Here is a 12,556-nt window from a genome sequence, read left to right as displayed (position 1 = left end):
TTGTGATCCACACAATCAAAGGCTTTAGCATAGTCAATGAAGCAGAAATAGATGTTTTTCTGGAATTCTCTTGCTTTCTCCATGATCCAGCGAATGTTGGCATTTGATCTCTAGTTCCTCTACCTCTTCGAAACCCAGCTTGTACTTCCGGTAGTTCTTGGTTCGCATACTGCTGAAACCTAGCTTGTAGGATTTTGAGCATAACCTTGCTGGCATGTGAAATGAGCGCAATTGTACGGTAGTTTGAACACTCTTTGGCGTTGCCCTTCTTTGGAATTGGAATGTAAACTGACCTTTTCCAGTCTTGTGGCCACTGTTGAGTGTTCCAAATGTGTTGGCATATTGAGTGCAGCACTTTAACAGCATCATCTTTCAGGATTTTAAATAGCTCAGCTGGAAGACTGTCATCTCCGCTACCTTTGTTGTTAATAATGCTTCCTAAGGCCCACTTGACTTCACTCTCGAGGATGTCCGGCTCAAGTTCAGTGACCGCACTATCATGGCTATCAGGGACATGAAGATCTTTCCTGTATAGTTCTTCTGTGTGTTCTTTCCACCTCTTCTTAATTTCATCTGCTTCTGTTAGGTCCCTGCCTTCTTTGTCCTTTATCATGCCCGTCTTTGCACAAAACGTTCCCTTGAGATCTCCGATTTTCTTGAAGAGATCTCTAGTCTTTCCCATTCTATTGTTTTCTTCAATTTCTTTGCACTGTTCATTTAAGAAGGCTTTCTTGTCTCTCCTTGCTATTCTCTGGAATTCTGCATTCAGTTGGATATATCTTCCCCTTTCTCCCTTGCTTTTCGCTTCCTTCTTTCCTCAGCTACTTGTAAAGCCTCATCAGACAGCCAGTTGGCTTTCTTGCATTTCTTTTTCTTTGGGATGGATTGAGTTGCTGCCTCCTGAACAATGTTACGGACCTCTGTCCATAGTTCCTCAGGCACTCTGTCTATCAGGTCTAATCCCTGAAATCTATTCCTCACCTCCACTGTATATTCATAAGGGATATGATTTAGGTCATACCTGAATGGTTTAGTGGTTTTCCCTACGTTCTTCAATTTAAGCCGACATTTTGCAACAAGAAGCTCATGATCTGAGCCACAGTCAGCTCCAGGTCTTGTTTTTACTGACTGTATAGAGCTTCTCCATCTTTGGCTGCAAAGTACATAATCAATCTGATTTCGATATTGCCCATCTGGTGGTGTCCATGTGTAGAGTCGCCTCTTATGCTGTTGGAAAAGAGTGTTTGCTATGATCAGCGTGTTCTCTTGGCAAAACTCTATTAGCCTTTGTTCTGCTTCATTTTGTACACCAAGGCCATGCTTGCCTGTTATCCCGGTGATTTTTTGATTTCCTACTTTAGCATTCCAATCCCCTTTGATGAAGATGACATCTTTTTTTGGTGTTGGTTCTAGAAGGTGTTGTAGGTCTTCACAGAACCATCAACCTCAGCTTCTTCGGCCTCAGTGGTTGGGGCATAGACTTGAATTACTGTGATGTTGAATGGTTTGCCTTGGATTCGTACGGAGATCATTCTATCATTTTTGAGATTGTACCCCAGTACTGCTTTTCCCACCCTTTTGTTGACTATGAGTGCTACTCCATTTCTTCTCAGGGATTCTTGCCCACAGTAGTAGATATGATGGTCACCTGAATTAAATTCACCCATGCTTGTCCATTTTAGTTCTCTGATTCCCAAGATGTCGACGTTCAATCTTGCCATCTCATGTTTGACCACCTCCAGGTTACCTTGATTCATTGATCTTACATTCCAGGTTCCTAAACAATACTGTTCTTTACAGCATCGGACTTTCTTTTCACCACCAGACACATCCACAGCTGAGTGTCCTTTCGGCTTTGGCCCAGCCGCTTCAGTCTTTCTGGTGCTACTTGGAAATACCCTCCGCTCTTTCCCAGTAGTATATTGGACACCTTCCGACCTGAGGGTCTCATCTTCCGGCGTCATATCTTTTAGCCTTGTGGTACGTTCCATGGGGTTTTCTTGGCAAGAATACTGGCGTGGGTTGCCATTTCCTTCTCCAGTGGACCACATTTTGTCAGAACTCTCCGCCATGACCTGTCCGTCTTGGGTGGCCCTGCATGGCATAGCTTATGGCTTCACTGAGTTACGCAAGCCCCTTCGCCACAACAAGGCAGTGATACATGAAGGGGATTTGCTTCAATAGTGCTTTCCTAATACAGTGATTTCATGTTTTGTTACTATGAAGAGGTTTAAGCCTTGCGTTACAGTTGGGCCATGATATGTATCTTCCCTTAATTGGAGAAAGTGTGGCTGTGCTTTTGTTGGTAGTTTGGATCAGAAGCTTTGATAGCTACAATCATTTCTCCTGTGTGAGTCACATACCACAGAGCACATGAAACCACAAAGAAAGAATGTGCCACTTTCCTTCTCTTGTACGAAGCATACCCTTCAAAAACAGGGAGCTTTGTAGGGGTATGTCATGCACCCTGGCTGTCATATCCTACAAACAGAGAATACAAGTGAAAGCTCCAACAAAATGTTCCAATATATCACCACACCATAAGGGTTATCTTCCTGTTCATGGCTCCAGAAAATCTGGAAGAAGGGCCTTGTAATGTTATCTGGGCCTGGGTGGGTGCGGGGGTAAGAGTCTCAGGAATGGGGAAAGGATAATGGACACCTCTCCCTGGCAAGTCTTCCCTTGCTATATAACACTGGAATACTTCCAGCCCCAAACCTGAGTAGGGGACACACAGTTCTGGAGATTGGAGAAATACTCCCTCCCTTCTGGGTACTTAAGATTTCAGGCTTGAGCAGGTCAATTCCCTCTTCCACTGCCTTAGTTTTTATGTACAACTGTCATAAGCATGCCATACTTGCACATTCCGCCTGACCTGGTTTCTTTGGACTCTTTCTCTCCCCCACACCCCTGGTCTCTCTCACCTGTCATCAACATTATGTAAGCAAACAGGTTTCTGTCAGACAGGTTTTTTTTAATGTCATTTTATTTTAGTTCATAAACATAGATACTTCTGAATACCTAAGGCGCCCTATAAGTATGTAGAAGTCACTGTTTTGGGGGGTGGCTGTGTTGTTCTTCCAGACTGGTAGGCATTCAGCCACCCGAGTTTGCTATTAGAGGGTTGTTGCAGTGTATCCTTGCCCCCTAACAGGAGTGCTCCTCTTGAGCCAGCCAATCAGTCAATCATTCCCAGGATAGTATAAGCTGTAAGGGGCTCAAGTGAGCCAATTCATTTTCACCCCCACCCCACACACAGCTTTTCTGTTCCGACACTCACCTTTCTCTACAACGGTCTTGTGGCATCTTAAAGACATTTATTCTGACATAAGATTTAATGGACACTGCCCACTTCCATCAGGTGCAGGAAGTGTTAACCTCAAACTGGCAGATTTATATACAAATGCTCTAGCAAGGTGGGAGATGTAAACTGCCTTGTCAGAGGGAACTGAAATGCAGAAAGATAATTACCGTAAGAGTTGCCTTTCACAACATGATGTTGGGTGATAACACCAACATTATTTTAACGTTCTATGGCTCCTGGAAGCCACTCAGCATGTTGTAGTCCTCATTGGGACGTATTGGAAGGCGAGGGGAAGGGGTTGCTCCTCTTGGTTCTGTTTTTTATGTTTTGTATGTCTGTAAACCTTGGGATTTTCTGAGCATGCTGATATCTCCCTCTTGTTTCTCTATGGGCTTGCTTTGTCAGTAAGGGGCCACAGAATTTGCTAATAGAGGGGGTGGTGATGATTGGAGGAGTTGCTCTGGGCAATTGAGGATCTGCTGATCAGGACATGGCTTCCTGCACCATATTGTCCTGTCACAGTATGGCTCTATGGGTTAGGCCTTATACTCTTGCTAGCTTTGCAGCTGGGATATTGCAGCCCCTCAGGATGAGGGGGAGCAAGGCATGTATCTTGAATTTTCTTTCTGCTTTAGAATTTTCTTCTGGGCTTTCTTTTCTTCTTTTTTGGTGGTGGACAGGTGGGGTGGAGGGCTCCATACTGTCTGTCCTACTGACTTGAAAGCTACCAAAGACCTTAGAATATGGCTCAATAGAGTATGCTGCCTTTGGACTGTATTCTATAGTCTGCTGTACTGGTGGATCCTGGGCTCTTTCAGCACAGGCACTGGATACCTATAAACTGCATCCTAGAGTAATAACGGAACTGGCAGAAGGACTCTCAGAACCACTGTCTATTATCTTTTGGAAATCATGGAGGACAGGTGAAGTGCCAGATGACTGGAGGAGGGCTAATGTTGTCCCTACCTTCAAGAAGGGCAAAAAGGAGGAACCTGGAAACTACAGACCAGTCAGTCTGACATCAGTCCCTGGGAAAATTCTAGAGCATATTATAAAGCAATCAGTCTGTAAGCACCTTGAAAACAATGCAGTGATTACTTGAAGCCAACATGGATTTGTCAAGAACAAATCCTGCCAGACGAATCTGATCTCATTTTTTGATCAGGTAACCTCCCTTGTGGACTGTGGGAATGCTGTGGCCGTAATATATCTCAGCTTCAGCAAAGCTTTTGGCAAAGTGCCCCATGATATCCTGATTAGGAAACTAGCTAAAAGTGGGCTAGATGAAACAACTATCAGGTGGATCAAAGAGTGCTTATCAATGATATCTTCTCAAACTGGGGAGAGGTAACGAGCAAGGTACCACAGGGCTCAGTCCTGGGCCCAGTGCTCTTTAACAGTTTTATTAATGACCTGGAGGAGGAGGTGGAGGAAATGCTTATCAGACTTGCAGATGACACAAAATTGGGCCAGATAGCTAATACCCTGGAAGACAGAAACAAAATTCAATGTGATCTTGATAGGCTGGACTGCTGGGCTAAAAACAACAGAATGAAATTTAATAGGGCTAAATGCCAAGTTCTGCATCTAGGAAAAAGAAACCAAATGCACAGTTACATGATGGGCAATACTTGGCTCAACAATACTGCAAACGAGAAGGACCTTGGAATTGTTGTAGATCACAAGCTGAATATGAGTCAACAATGTGATTTGGCTGCAAAAAAGGCGAATGCTGTTTTGGGCTGCATTAATAGAAGTATAGCTTCCAAATCACGTGAAGTACTAGTTTCCCTCTACTCAGCACTGGTTAGGCCTCATCTGGAGTACTGTGTCCAATTCTGGTCACACACTTTAAGACGGATGCAGACAAACTAGAGAGGGCAACAAAGATGATCAGGGGACTGGAAACAAAGTCCTATGAGGAGAGACTGAAAGAAGTAGGCATGTTTAGCCTTGAGAAGAGAAGACTGAGGGCAGATATGATAGCACTGTTCAAGTACTTGAAAGGCTGTCACAGAGAGGAAGGCCAGGATCTCTTGTCGATCATCCCAGAGTGCAGGACATGGAATCATGGGCTCAAGTTACAGGAAGCCAGATTCCCGCTGAACATCAGGAAAAACTTCCTGACTGTTAGAGCAATATGACAATGGAACCAATGACCTAGGGAGGTAGTGTGCTCCCCCACACTGGAGGCATTCAAGATGAGGCTGGACAGCCATCTGTCAAGGATGCTTGGACTTGGATTCCTGCACTGAGCAGGGGGTTGGACTCGATGGTCTTATAGGCCCCTTCCAACGCTACTATTCTAAATTGCCTGGTTGTATTTTCATGCACATTTGGTACTACCAGTCCCAATCTGTAGGAGTTTATAGTGCCAGCCTATGCACATAGAGGGCAGATTGCTGGATATGCCCCTTTCCCACTACAGAGTGCAACCAGAAGCCCCTGCTGGATGTATAGGCCTGGATTAGAAGCGTGCAGCTCTATGCTCAGTTATAAGAGAGTTCCAAGTATCTTTCAGTGAATGTTTCTGGGAAATCTTATTTTTCCTCAGTATTTTATTTTTGGAAAAATGCAAATTATGTACTATTAAAAAAAAACATACACGTGCAAAGCCCTTTCGCAATGGTCTTGCCAGTTTTTTCTTGTTAAAAATTAAGGGCTTCCCTTCTTCGGTACTGGGATATTAACTGCACCAGAGCAACCAAAATAGCAGTGCCCTAGTTAAGAGCAAGGCTATTTCTCCCCCCTTCGATATTGTGCTACTAGCACCGACTCGGAAACAGAAGCAACATAGCACGCAAACCACAAAGGTCCCACCCAGCCGCTCCTTTCGAAAGGGCCTGGAAAAATGCCGGCAAACCGAAAGGCGATATCCTGGCAGCTACTTCCCCCGCTCCGCCTCTCGGGTGGAGTTATTTTAAAACTTCAGCCTCATTCTCTGCGTGATAACAACAGGGACAGGGCCTGTATGTGCGTGCGTGTGAGTGAGTGAGAAAGAGCAGAACCAACAGAAAATATGGACGCGTTAATAGCTTCAAGGCGTAGCTAACGCCATACATTTGTTGCAACAGGGTCGCTGGTGGAGCAGAGGAGATGGTTGGATTTTGGAGCGGGAGCTGGCTGAGGAGGAGTTTATAAGTAAACAGAGGCAGTTGACAGGACTAGAAGAAGGCGCTGGGGGTTCTTAATGGCTGGCTGGATGAGAATTTTTTTTTTAAGGGCTTAGGATCAGCTTTGGCAGGAAAGTAGTTCGGGGAAGAAGTCTGAGCATTAGGAGGTGGGAAACAAAGCGAGGCGCAGCCCGATCCTCTGTAGGTTTATTCAGAAGCGATGCAAAAGAGGGTTGGGGGGAGGGGGTGACTCCCAAGTAAGTGCGCATAAAGGGCTGCAGCCCTTGCGGGTAAGGATTAATTTATGTGACTCACATCTGCTCGGGTTGCTCATGGAGTAGGGTTTTTTTTTTTATAGGACCGCGGAGCAGAACCACAGCCTTCAGTTCGTGCCGGGTCAGAGTGAGGCCGCTGTGCAGGAGTGTGGCTTCTTGGGGTGGGTGTAGCCAGAAGGAGGTTTGTGTGGAACGTGGTTTGGTTTGGAAGGAAGGAAGGGCTGGCCGAGTAGCGTTGGGAGGCAGGAGTTAGCGAGAGCGGGGGAATACTGTAGATGCGTGACTGCGAGAGGCAGAGAAAAGTTGGGGAGGGGTTCGTGGGGAGGTGTTACGGAAGGACTTGGAAGAGGGGCGAGTTTAGAGCTCCGGCGGATTTTCAGGGCTTGGCATGCTAGTTTGGCGGGGCGGGAATCGGAGGGGGAGCTCTTGTTGAACCGACCGGCATAGTGGGAGTGCGGACAGTGTAGCTGGCCCATATGTTGCTGGACGGGATTTGCGGCTAGTTTTCTAAACGGGGTTTGTCATTAAGGTTTTTCTGATATTTGCTCAAGGATGTACGCCGCCTTTTAGTGTTTCTTTTGAGAGAGAAGCGCAAGGGTATATAACATATCTCTTCAGTGGGATATGAGGGAGGCCTCGTGAGCATAGGCAAAAAGGAGGGTGCGGCGCGTTTGTTTTTAGCGGGCTAGCTAAGGCGTGAACGTGAGAGAGGCCGAGGGGAAGAGGACTTGGCAGGCGCTGGTGAGGCGCCGCAGCGCGTGGACCGGAGAAGGGCTTGGCAAGTAGCCTCAACGGGAGGCAGCGCGAGGTTCCCTTCCCCCTCCGCCCGCCCGCGGCAGCCTGTGGAGCTCAGCCAGCAGCCAGCTAGCCGTTGGGCAGAGTTTTGCTTGCGCCGCTCCTTCCCTATGTCTCTGCCTGTGGTGCTGCCGGGCTCCTGCTGCCCCATGGCCAGGCTCTCGGCGGTTCCCGAGGCGGTCAGACCTTGCTCAGCAGCTGCCGCCGCCCAGGACCCGTCGCAGCCTCTGCCTCCTCCTCTCCGGCCCCGTTGGTCCCGCTCGGGTTTGCAGCAGCCCCGGGCTCGCCCAGCCGCTCTTTCCCCTGTAGCATCCCGTCGGGCCGGGGCCTCGTCCACTGCGGGGCCGGGGCTGCTGCCGGCCAGACCTCTGCTGTCCTTGGGGCTGCTGCAGCTTATTTTGGGATGCTGCATGGTGGCCCTGAGCTTTGGGGCGCTCTCTCTCAGCAGCTCCCCTCAGGTGAAGAACTCCTGCCCTTTCTGGGCTGGCTCCTCGGTAAGTGGCCCCAGGCAGGGCTGGGCCCCTTTCTTTTATCTTCAGTTGTCTTCTGGCATATCAGATATCCTTGGGACATATGCTGGATCATCTTCCTACGAGCTCATGTTTATAGTATCCTCTGTGTAGCTACCCCGTATTATTTTATAATTGAGGAAGTACTTCTTTATTCTCAAGGTGCTGTGCAGCTTTTAATGTGTTTGGCCTCACAAAAACCCTGTGAGGATGGACAGTATTATCCCCATGTTCCCAATAAGGCAACAAGAACTAGCTTGTCCATGGCTAAAGATGATTCCTTAAAAAAATAGATCAAAGGAGATTTTTAAAAGACTGGGAGGAATGGAGAGTACTTTCTAGCTAGTGGGTGGCCAGGTCAACATTTGAGACCTGATTATATCTGTGGCATTTGTTTCACGGTGGGATACTCTTTGAGATGCTTCAAAATTATGATGTATGGATCTGTATTGTGAAAAAGAGCATCACATTAACAGGAGCTGTTCATTAAAATCATTTCAGACATGAAGCATTGGGAAAGTACAAAGAAAGAAACAGAAAGTGATGTGTTCGTTTACTTGCCCCTGAATGTTTTGTATTGATACTCCAGTAATTGAAGTGTTCAATACTTGGTTGGTTCACATGATCACTGTGCCCCTTCATATCTGTATGAAAGCTTGATATGGGAGAACCATACATTTGATGAATGACCTCTATTAACTCTCGATTACTGTTCATCCTACTGTGTTAAAAGAGCTAGATTAAAGGAGATATGTGGTTGTGGGTAAACTTTTTTTCCTCACCAGCATAATTTGGCAGGTGTTGTGGCTCCTTTCATTCCATGAACCTTCCTCATGTATAATGTGGAGAAGTATTGTTTATTAAAAGGCTTCCTATTACCATATGATCTTTGGTAAGTCCCTTATATCCTGATCCCAAAACACACAGCATAAAAGTAAGCCTCATTGATTTCCATGGAATTTGCTGCTGATTGCAGACCTGACCTTCTGCCTATTTGTTGCATCGTTATCTCCCTGTCTCAGAGGATTGTAAAGCTTTCAGAATTGTAGATATTCACTTAAAGTTCTAATTGATGACGCAATGAATTTTCAGTATTTCAGAAAAATACATGGGAATCTATTGTCTCCTAGGTTTTCCAAGTCATGATTTTAGCATTATGAATTTCTGCAGTTTTATATGAGTTGATTATGGAATGCCTGGTTATGAGCTGGGCGATGTGCCTTTCTCCTAAGAGAGTTATTGGTGTACTATAAACTTTCTTCATTATTATGACACTATCTATTGAATCAGGAAACCAAAAACCATAAAAGCTAGAAAATCAGGAAGCTAGAAACCTCTTGCACTGGCTGCTTATATTCTTCCAAGCTCAATTCAGGGTGCTGCTTTTAATCTATAAAGCTCTACATGGCTTGGGTCTGCAATAACTGGTGGCATGCTTCTCCTGAAATGAACCTACCTGTACGCTACGTTCAGCACCTAAGGTCTTCCTCCAAGTGCTACCTCCAAGGGAAGCTCGGAAGGCAGCAATGAGGGAGAGGGCCTTCACAGTGGTGTCCCCCATCTGTGGAACAAGCTCCCTGATGAGGTTGTTATTATCTTTTTGGTGCCAGGTTAAGACCTATCTCTTTTCCGAGGCATTTAGCAGCACATGATGAGTTTTAATCAGTCCTGGATGTGTCTTATAGTTATAACTAACAGTTCGAAGTTGTTTTCAGTTATATGTTGTTTGTGTATATTGTCTGTGTGCTTTTATGTACATGGCTTTTAAACTTTTTATATTGTATTTAATGTTTTAACTTCTGTAAACCACCCAGAGAGCATCGGCTGTGGGGTGGTTTAGAAATATTGATGATGATGATGATGATGATAATGTCTTGCATTCCAATTCTATATACATTAAAGGCAATTGTATTGATTTCAACTGAGCTTAACTTAAAAAGACATACCCCTGCCACAAGGAAAGTAGGTTGATCTCCATATACATCCTTCATGTACTTTGTGTTTGTAGAACACAAGTTCTATGCCATTAAAAAAATCTTGAAAGCACATGATTATGTAATATTTAAATAATAGTAACATAATAATAGGGGTTTGTCCATCTCTCCTTTCTAAATGGAGAGATGATACTGTTAACAGCCTTGAAAAGAATAACATCAAGTTCTAGTTGTTAGTGGAGGTTAACATAGGCCAACAATTTTAGATGTTTTTATTTTTGTGGAGCTCTAGTAAGTGTAAACATTTGTTCCTGCAGAGATAATAGAGATGGGGAAAGATGTGTACAGATTCAGAATCTAGTAGTTGGCTTTCTATAGTCTTGCCCACTTCTCCAGATTGATATACGTACATGCATGTAGCAGTGCACTGCTACACCTGTGTAGGCAGTTCAGAGCCCATGTAGATATAGTTATTTACTCCTTACTGGTGTTAACTTCCAGATGAAGTCTGTCATCTTGGGTAGATTAAATACAATGGCTGGGTTCGTACCTAATGCTAACCCATGGTATGGGTTGTTGGGTTCTGTGTTGTCATGATGTGTGGACCCAGCCATGCTAACAAACCATGGTTTGTTAACCATGAACAACCCAGAAAGAAAACCCATGGACCCATTTTGCATGATCAAGCTTGCATGCTTCTGCTTTCCTAAAGAACAGTGTGGTTTTTCTGGATTGTTTAGGAAAGCGGAAGTGACAGGCATATACTTGCTTGTTGCTGCATGGTCACAACTAACTATGGGTTAAACAACCTGTAGTTAGCCATTCCTTCTGAACTGGGTCATGGTTTATTGTTGGGTTATGAACTCTTGAGTTGTTTAAACCATCAGTTATTGTTACATGTGAACCCAACTGCAAGTTGTTTATGGGTTGCTTCACCAGGCTAGAGAGGCAGCGGACAAGAGTGGTCCAAAAAACAAACTAACCGCTCTACATACCAGTACTACAGTGCCACAAAGGCATTTGGGATACAGAGAGGAAGCAGCCAAAAGAGGAGGGAAACAAACAACCCAGGGATTGAGAAAACAATCTGCGGTTTGTTCCACTGTCTGCCAGACAAACCGTGGGTAGAACAACAAGCCATGGGTTAGTTTTATGTGTGACCAAAGTCTATATTTCAGTTTCTGTAAAATAAAAGTTAAACGTTTTCTTCAAGAAATATAATGACAGCTGTTCATGGCCACAATGCAATCTTTATATGCATGGAAAATGAAATCTCTTTACCATAAACACCCTTCCATGGCTAATCACTTAAGCATGTAATTGCAAAGCTGTTTCCATATGAGCACCTAGAAATGTTAATACTTTAAATTAAGCCTTTGAGTGACAGGAGATGAAAAAAGAATTCCATTTCCCATAATTTGCGTTACTGCAGTTCATGACTACTTCAGATATTTTTTGAAGTTCCATTAATTTCCTAAATAACAATATCCCTTTATTCACCATTGTTCAGCTTATTTTCCACATTATTAAAAATAGTAGTAGTGGCACGAAGTAGGAGAAATGTTTGCCCTCAGAATTAATGCAAAGTTCAAAAGAAATTATTAAAGCATGGTTGAAAATACAGCATTTATATGTATATAGGTTCTGAAGAGCATTGTGTTAAACCAACTGACTCCACCCTATTGGGGTTCCAGCTCACACTGAGGCCTACATGCATACACTTGTATGCATGGAGGCCTCTGTGCTCTCTATGCACAAACGCGTGGGGGGTAGTGTGCCATGCATAATGTTAGGGGTGGAGCTACATGGTGTGGCCCACTTGCATCTTCAGGTATGTGGTTTAAATAACGCCCGAAAGGACTGTTGTCTAAACTGACTGGCAGTGGCTCTCCAGGGTTTCAGGCAGGAGTCTTTCCCCCAACCCATAGGTGGACATGCCAGGGATTGAACCTGAGACCTGGTGCAGAATGCAGCCACCCAAGTATTGGTGGGGGTGAGGTGATTTGATCACATAATGCCTATACTGCACCAGCTGCACTGCTTACCAGTGTGTTTCCAAGCCCAATTTAAAGTGCTGGTTTTGACCTTTAAAGCCGTAAACGGTTTGAGACCAAGTTACTTGAAGGATCACCTTCACCCATATCAGCCTGCCTGCACTTTAAGATCAGAAAGAGAGACCCTTCTCATTTTTCCACCAGCAGTTAGGTGGGTGACCATAGATGAGAGGGCCTTCTCTGCAGTAGCCCCACACCCTTGGAACAAGTTGCCATTGGAGGTCCACCATGCTCTGTCATTGCAGGCTTTTAAGAAGGCCTTGAAAACGTAATTTTACTGTGGCCTTCCCTTGATATGACTGCTGCTGTTGCTGTTATTGCTGCTGCTGTTGCTGGTTTTATTGTTGCTTTTATCGCTATTTTATTGTGTTTATGTTTTTATCACTTTAAATATTTTAACTGTTTTTATTTTATTGCGATGAGCTGCCTTGGGAGAGCTTCTGCCCCGACAGTTGGGCAAGAACTTTTTTAAATAAATAAAATAAAAATAAATAGAAAGCATTTGTTCTACTAGCTACAGTCTTATGTGTGTAACCCTAGTTGGATGAACAACATTTTAAATTATTTTATTG

At 44.6% G+C, this 12,556-nt stretch overlaps 1 protein-coding gene across 3 annotated transcripts in view; it reads left to right on the top strand.

The window, feature by feature from the left end:
- The first annotated feature begins 7,402 nt into the window (after nucleotides 1–7,402).
- The window catches only part of ENTREP1 (endosomal transmembrane epsin interactor 1), a 52,694-nt gene continuing 47,540 nt past the window's right edge, over nucleotides 7,403–12,556 (top strand). For all 3 annotated transcript variants that reach the window (XM_084834350.1, XM_084834349.1, XM_084834348.1), the window contains exon 1: nucleotides 7,403–7,981. In XM_084834350.1, coding sequence (XP_084690476.1) covers nucleotides 7,598–7,981 — 384 coding nt within the window. In that variant the 5' untranslated portion in view covers nucleotides 7,403–7,597. The remainder of the gene's footprint in view (nucleotides 7,982–12,556) is intronic.

This window comes from Heloderma suspectum, chromosome 2, assembly GCF_057233095.1.
Source record: "Heloderma suspectum isolate Gila_16-S chromosome 2, 16-S_ref, whole genome shotgun sequence".
Lineage (NCBI taxonomy): Eukaryota > Metazoa > Chordata > Lepidosauria > Squamata > Helodermatidae > Heloderma > Heloderma suspectum.
The sequence above is the reverse complement of the archived record's forward strand: the minus strand, read 5'-3'. Positions and strand labels throughout refer to the sequence as shown.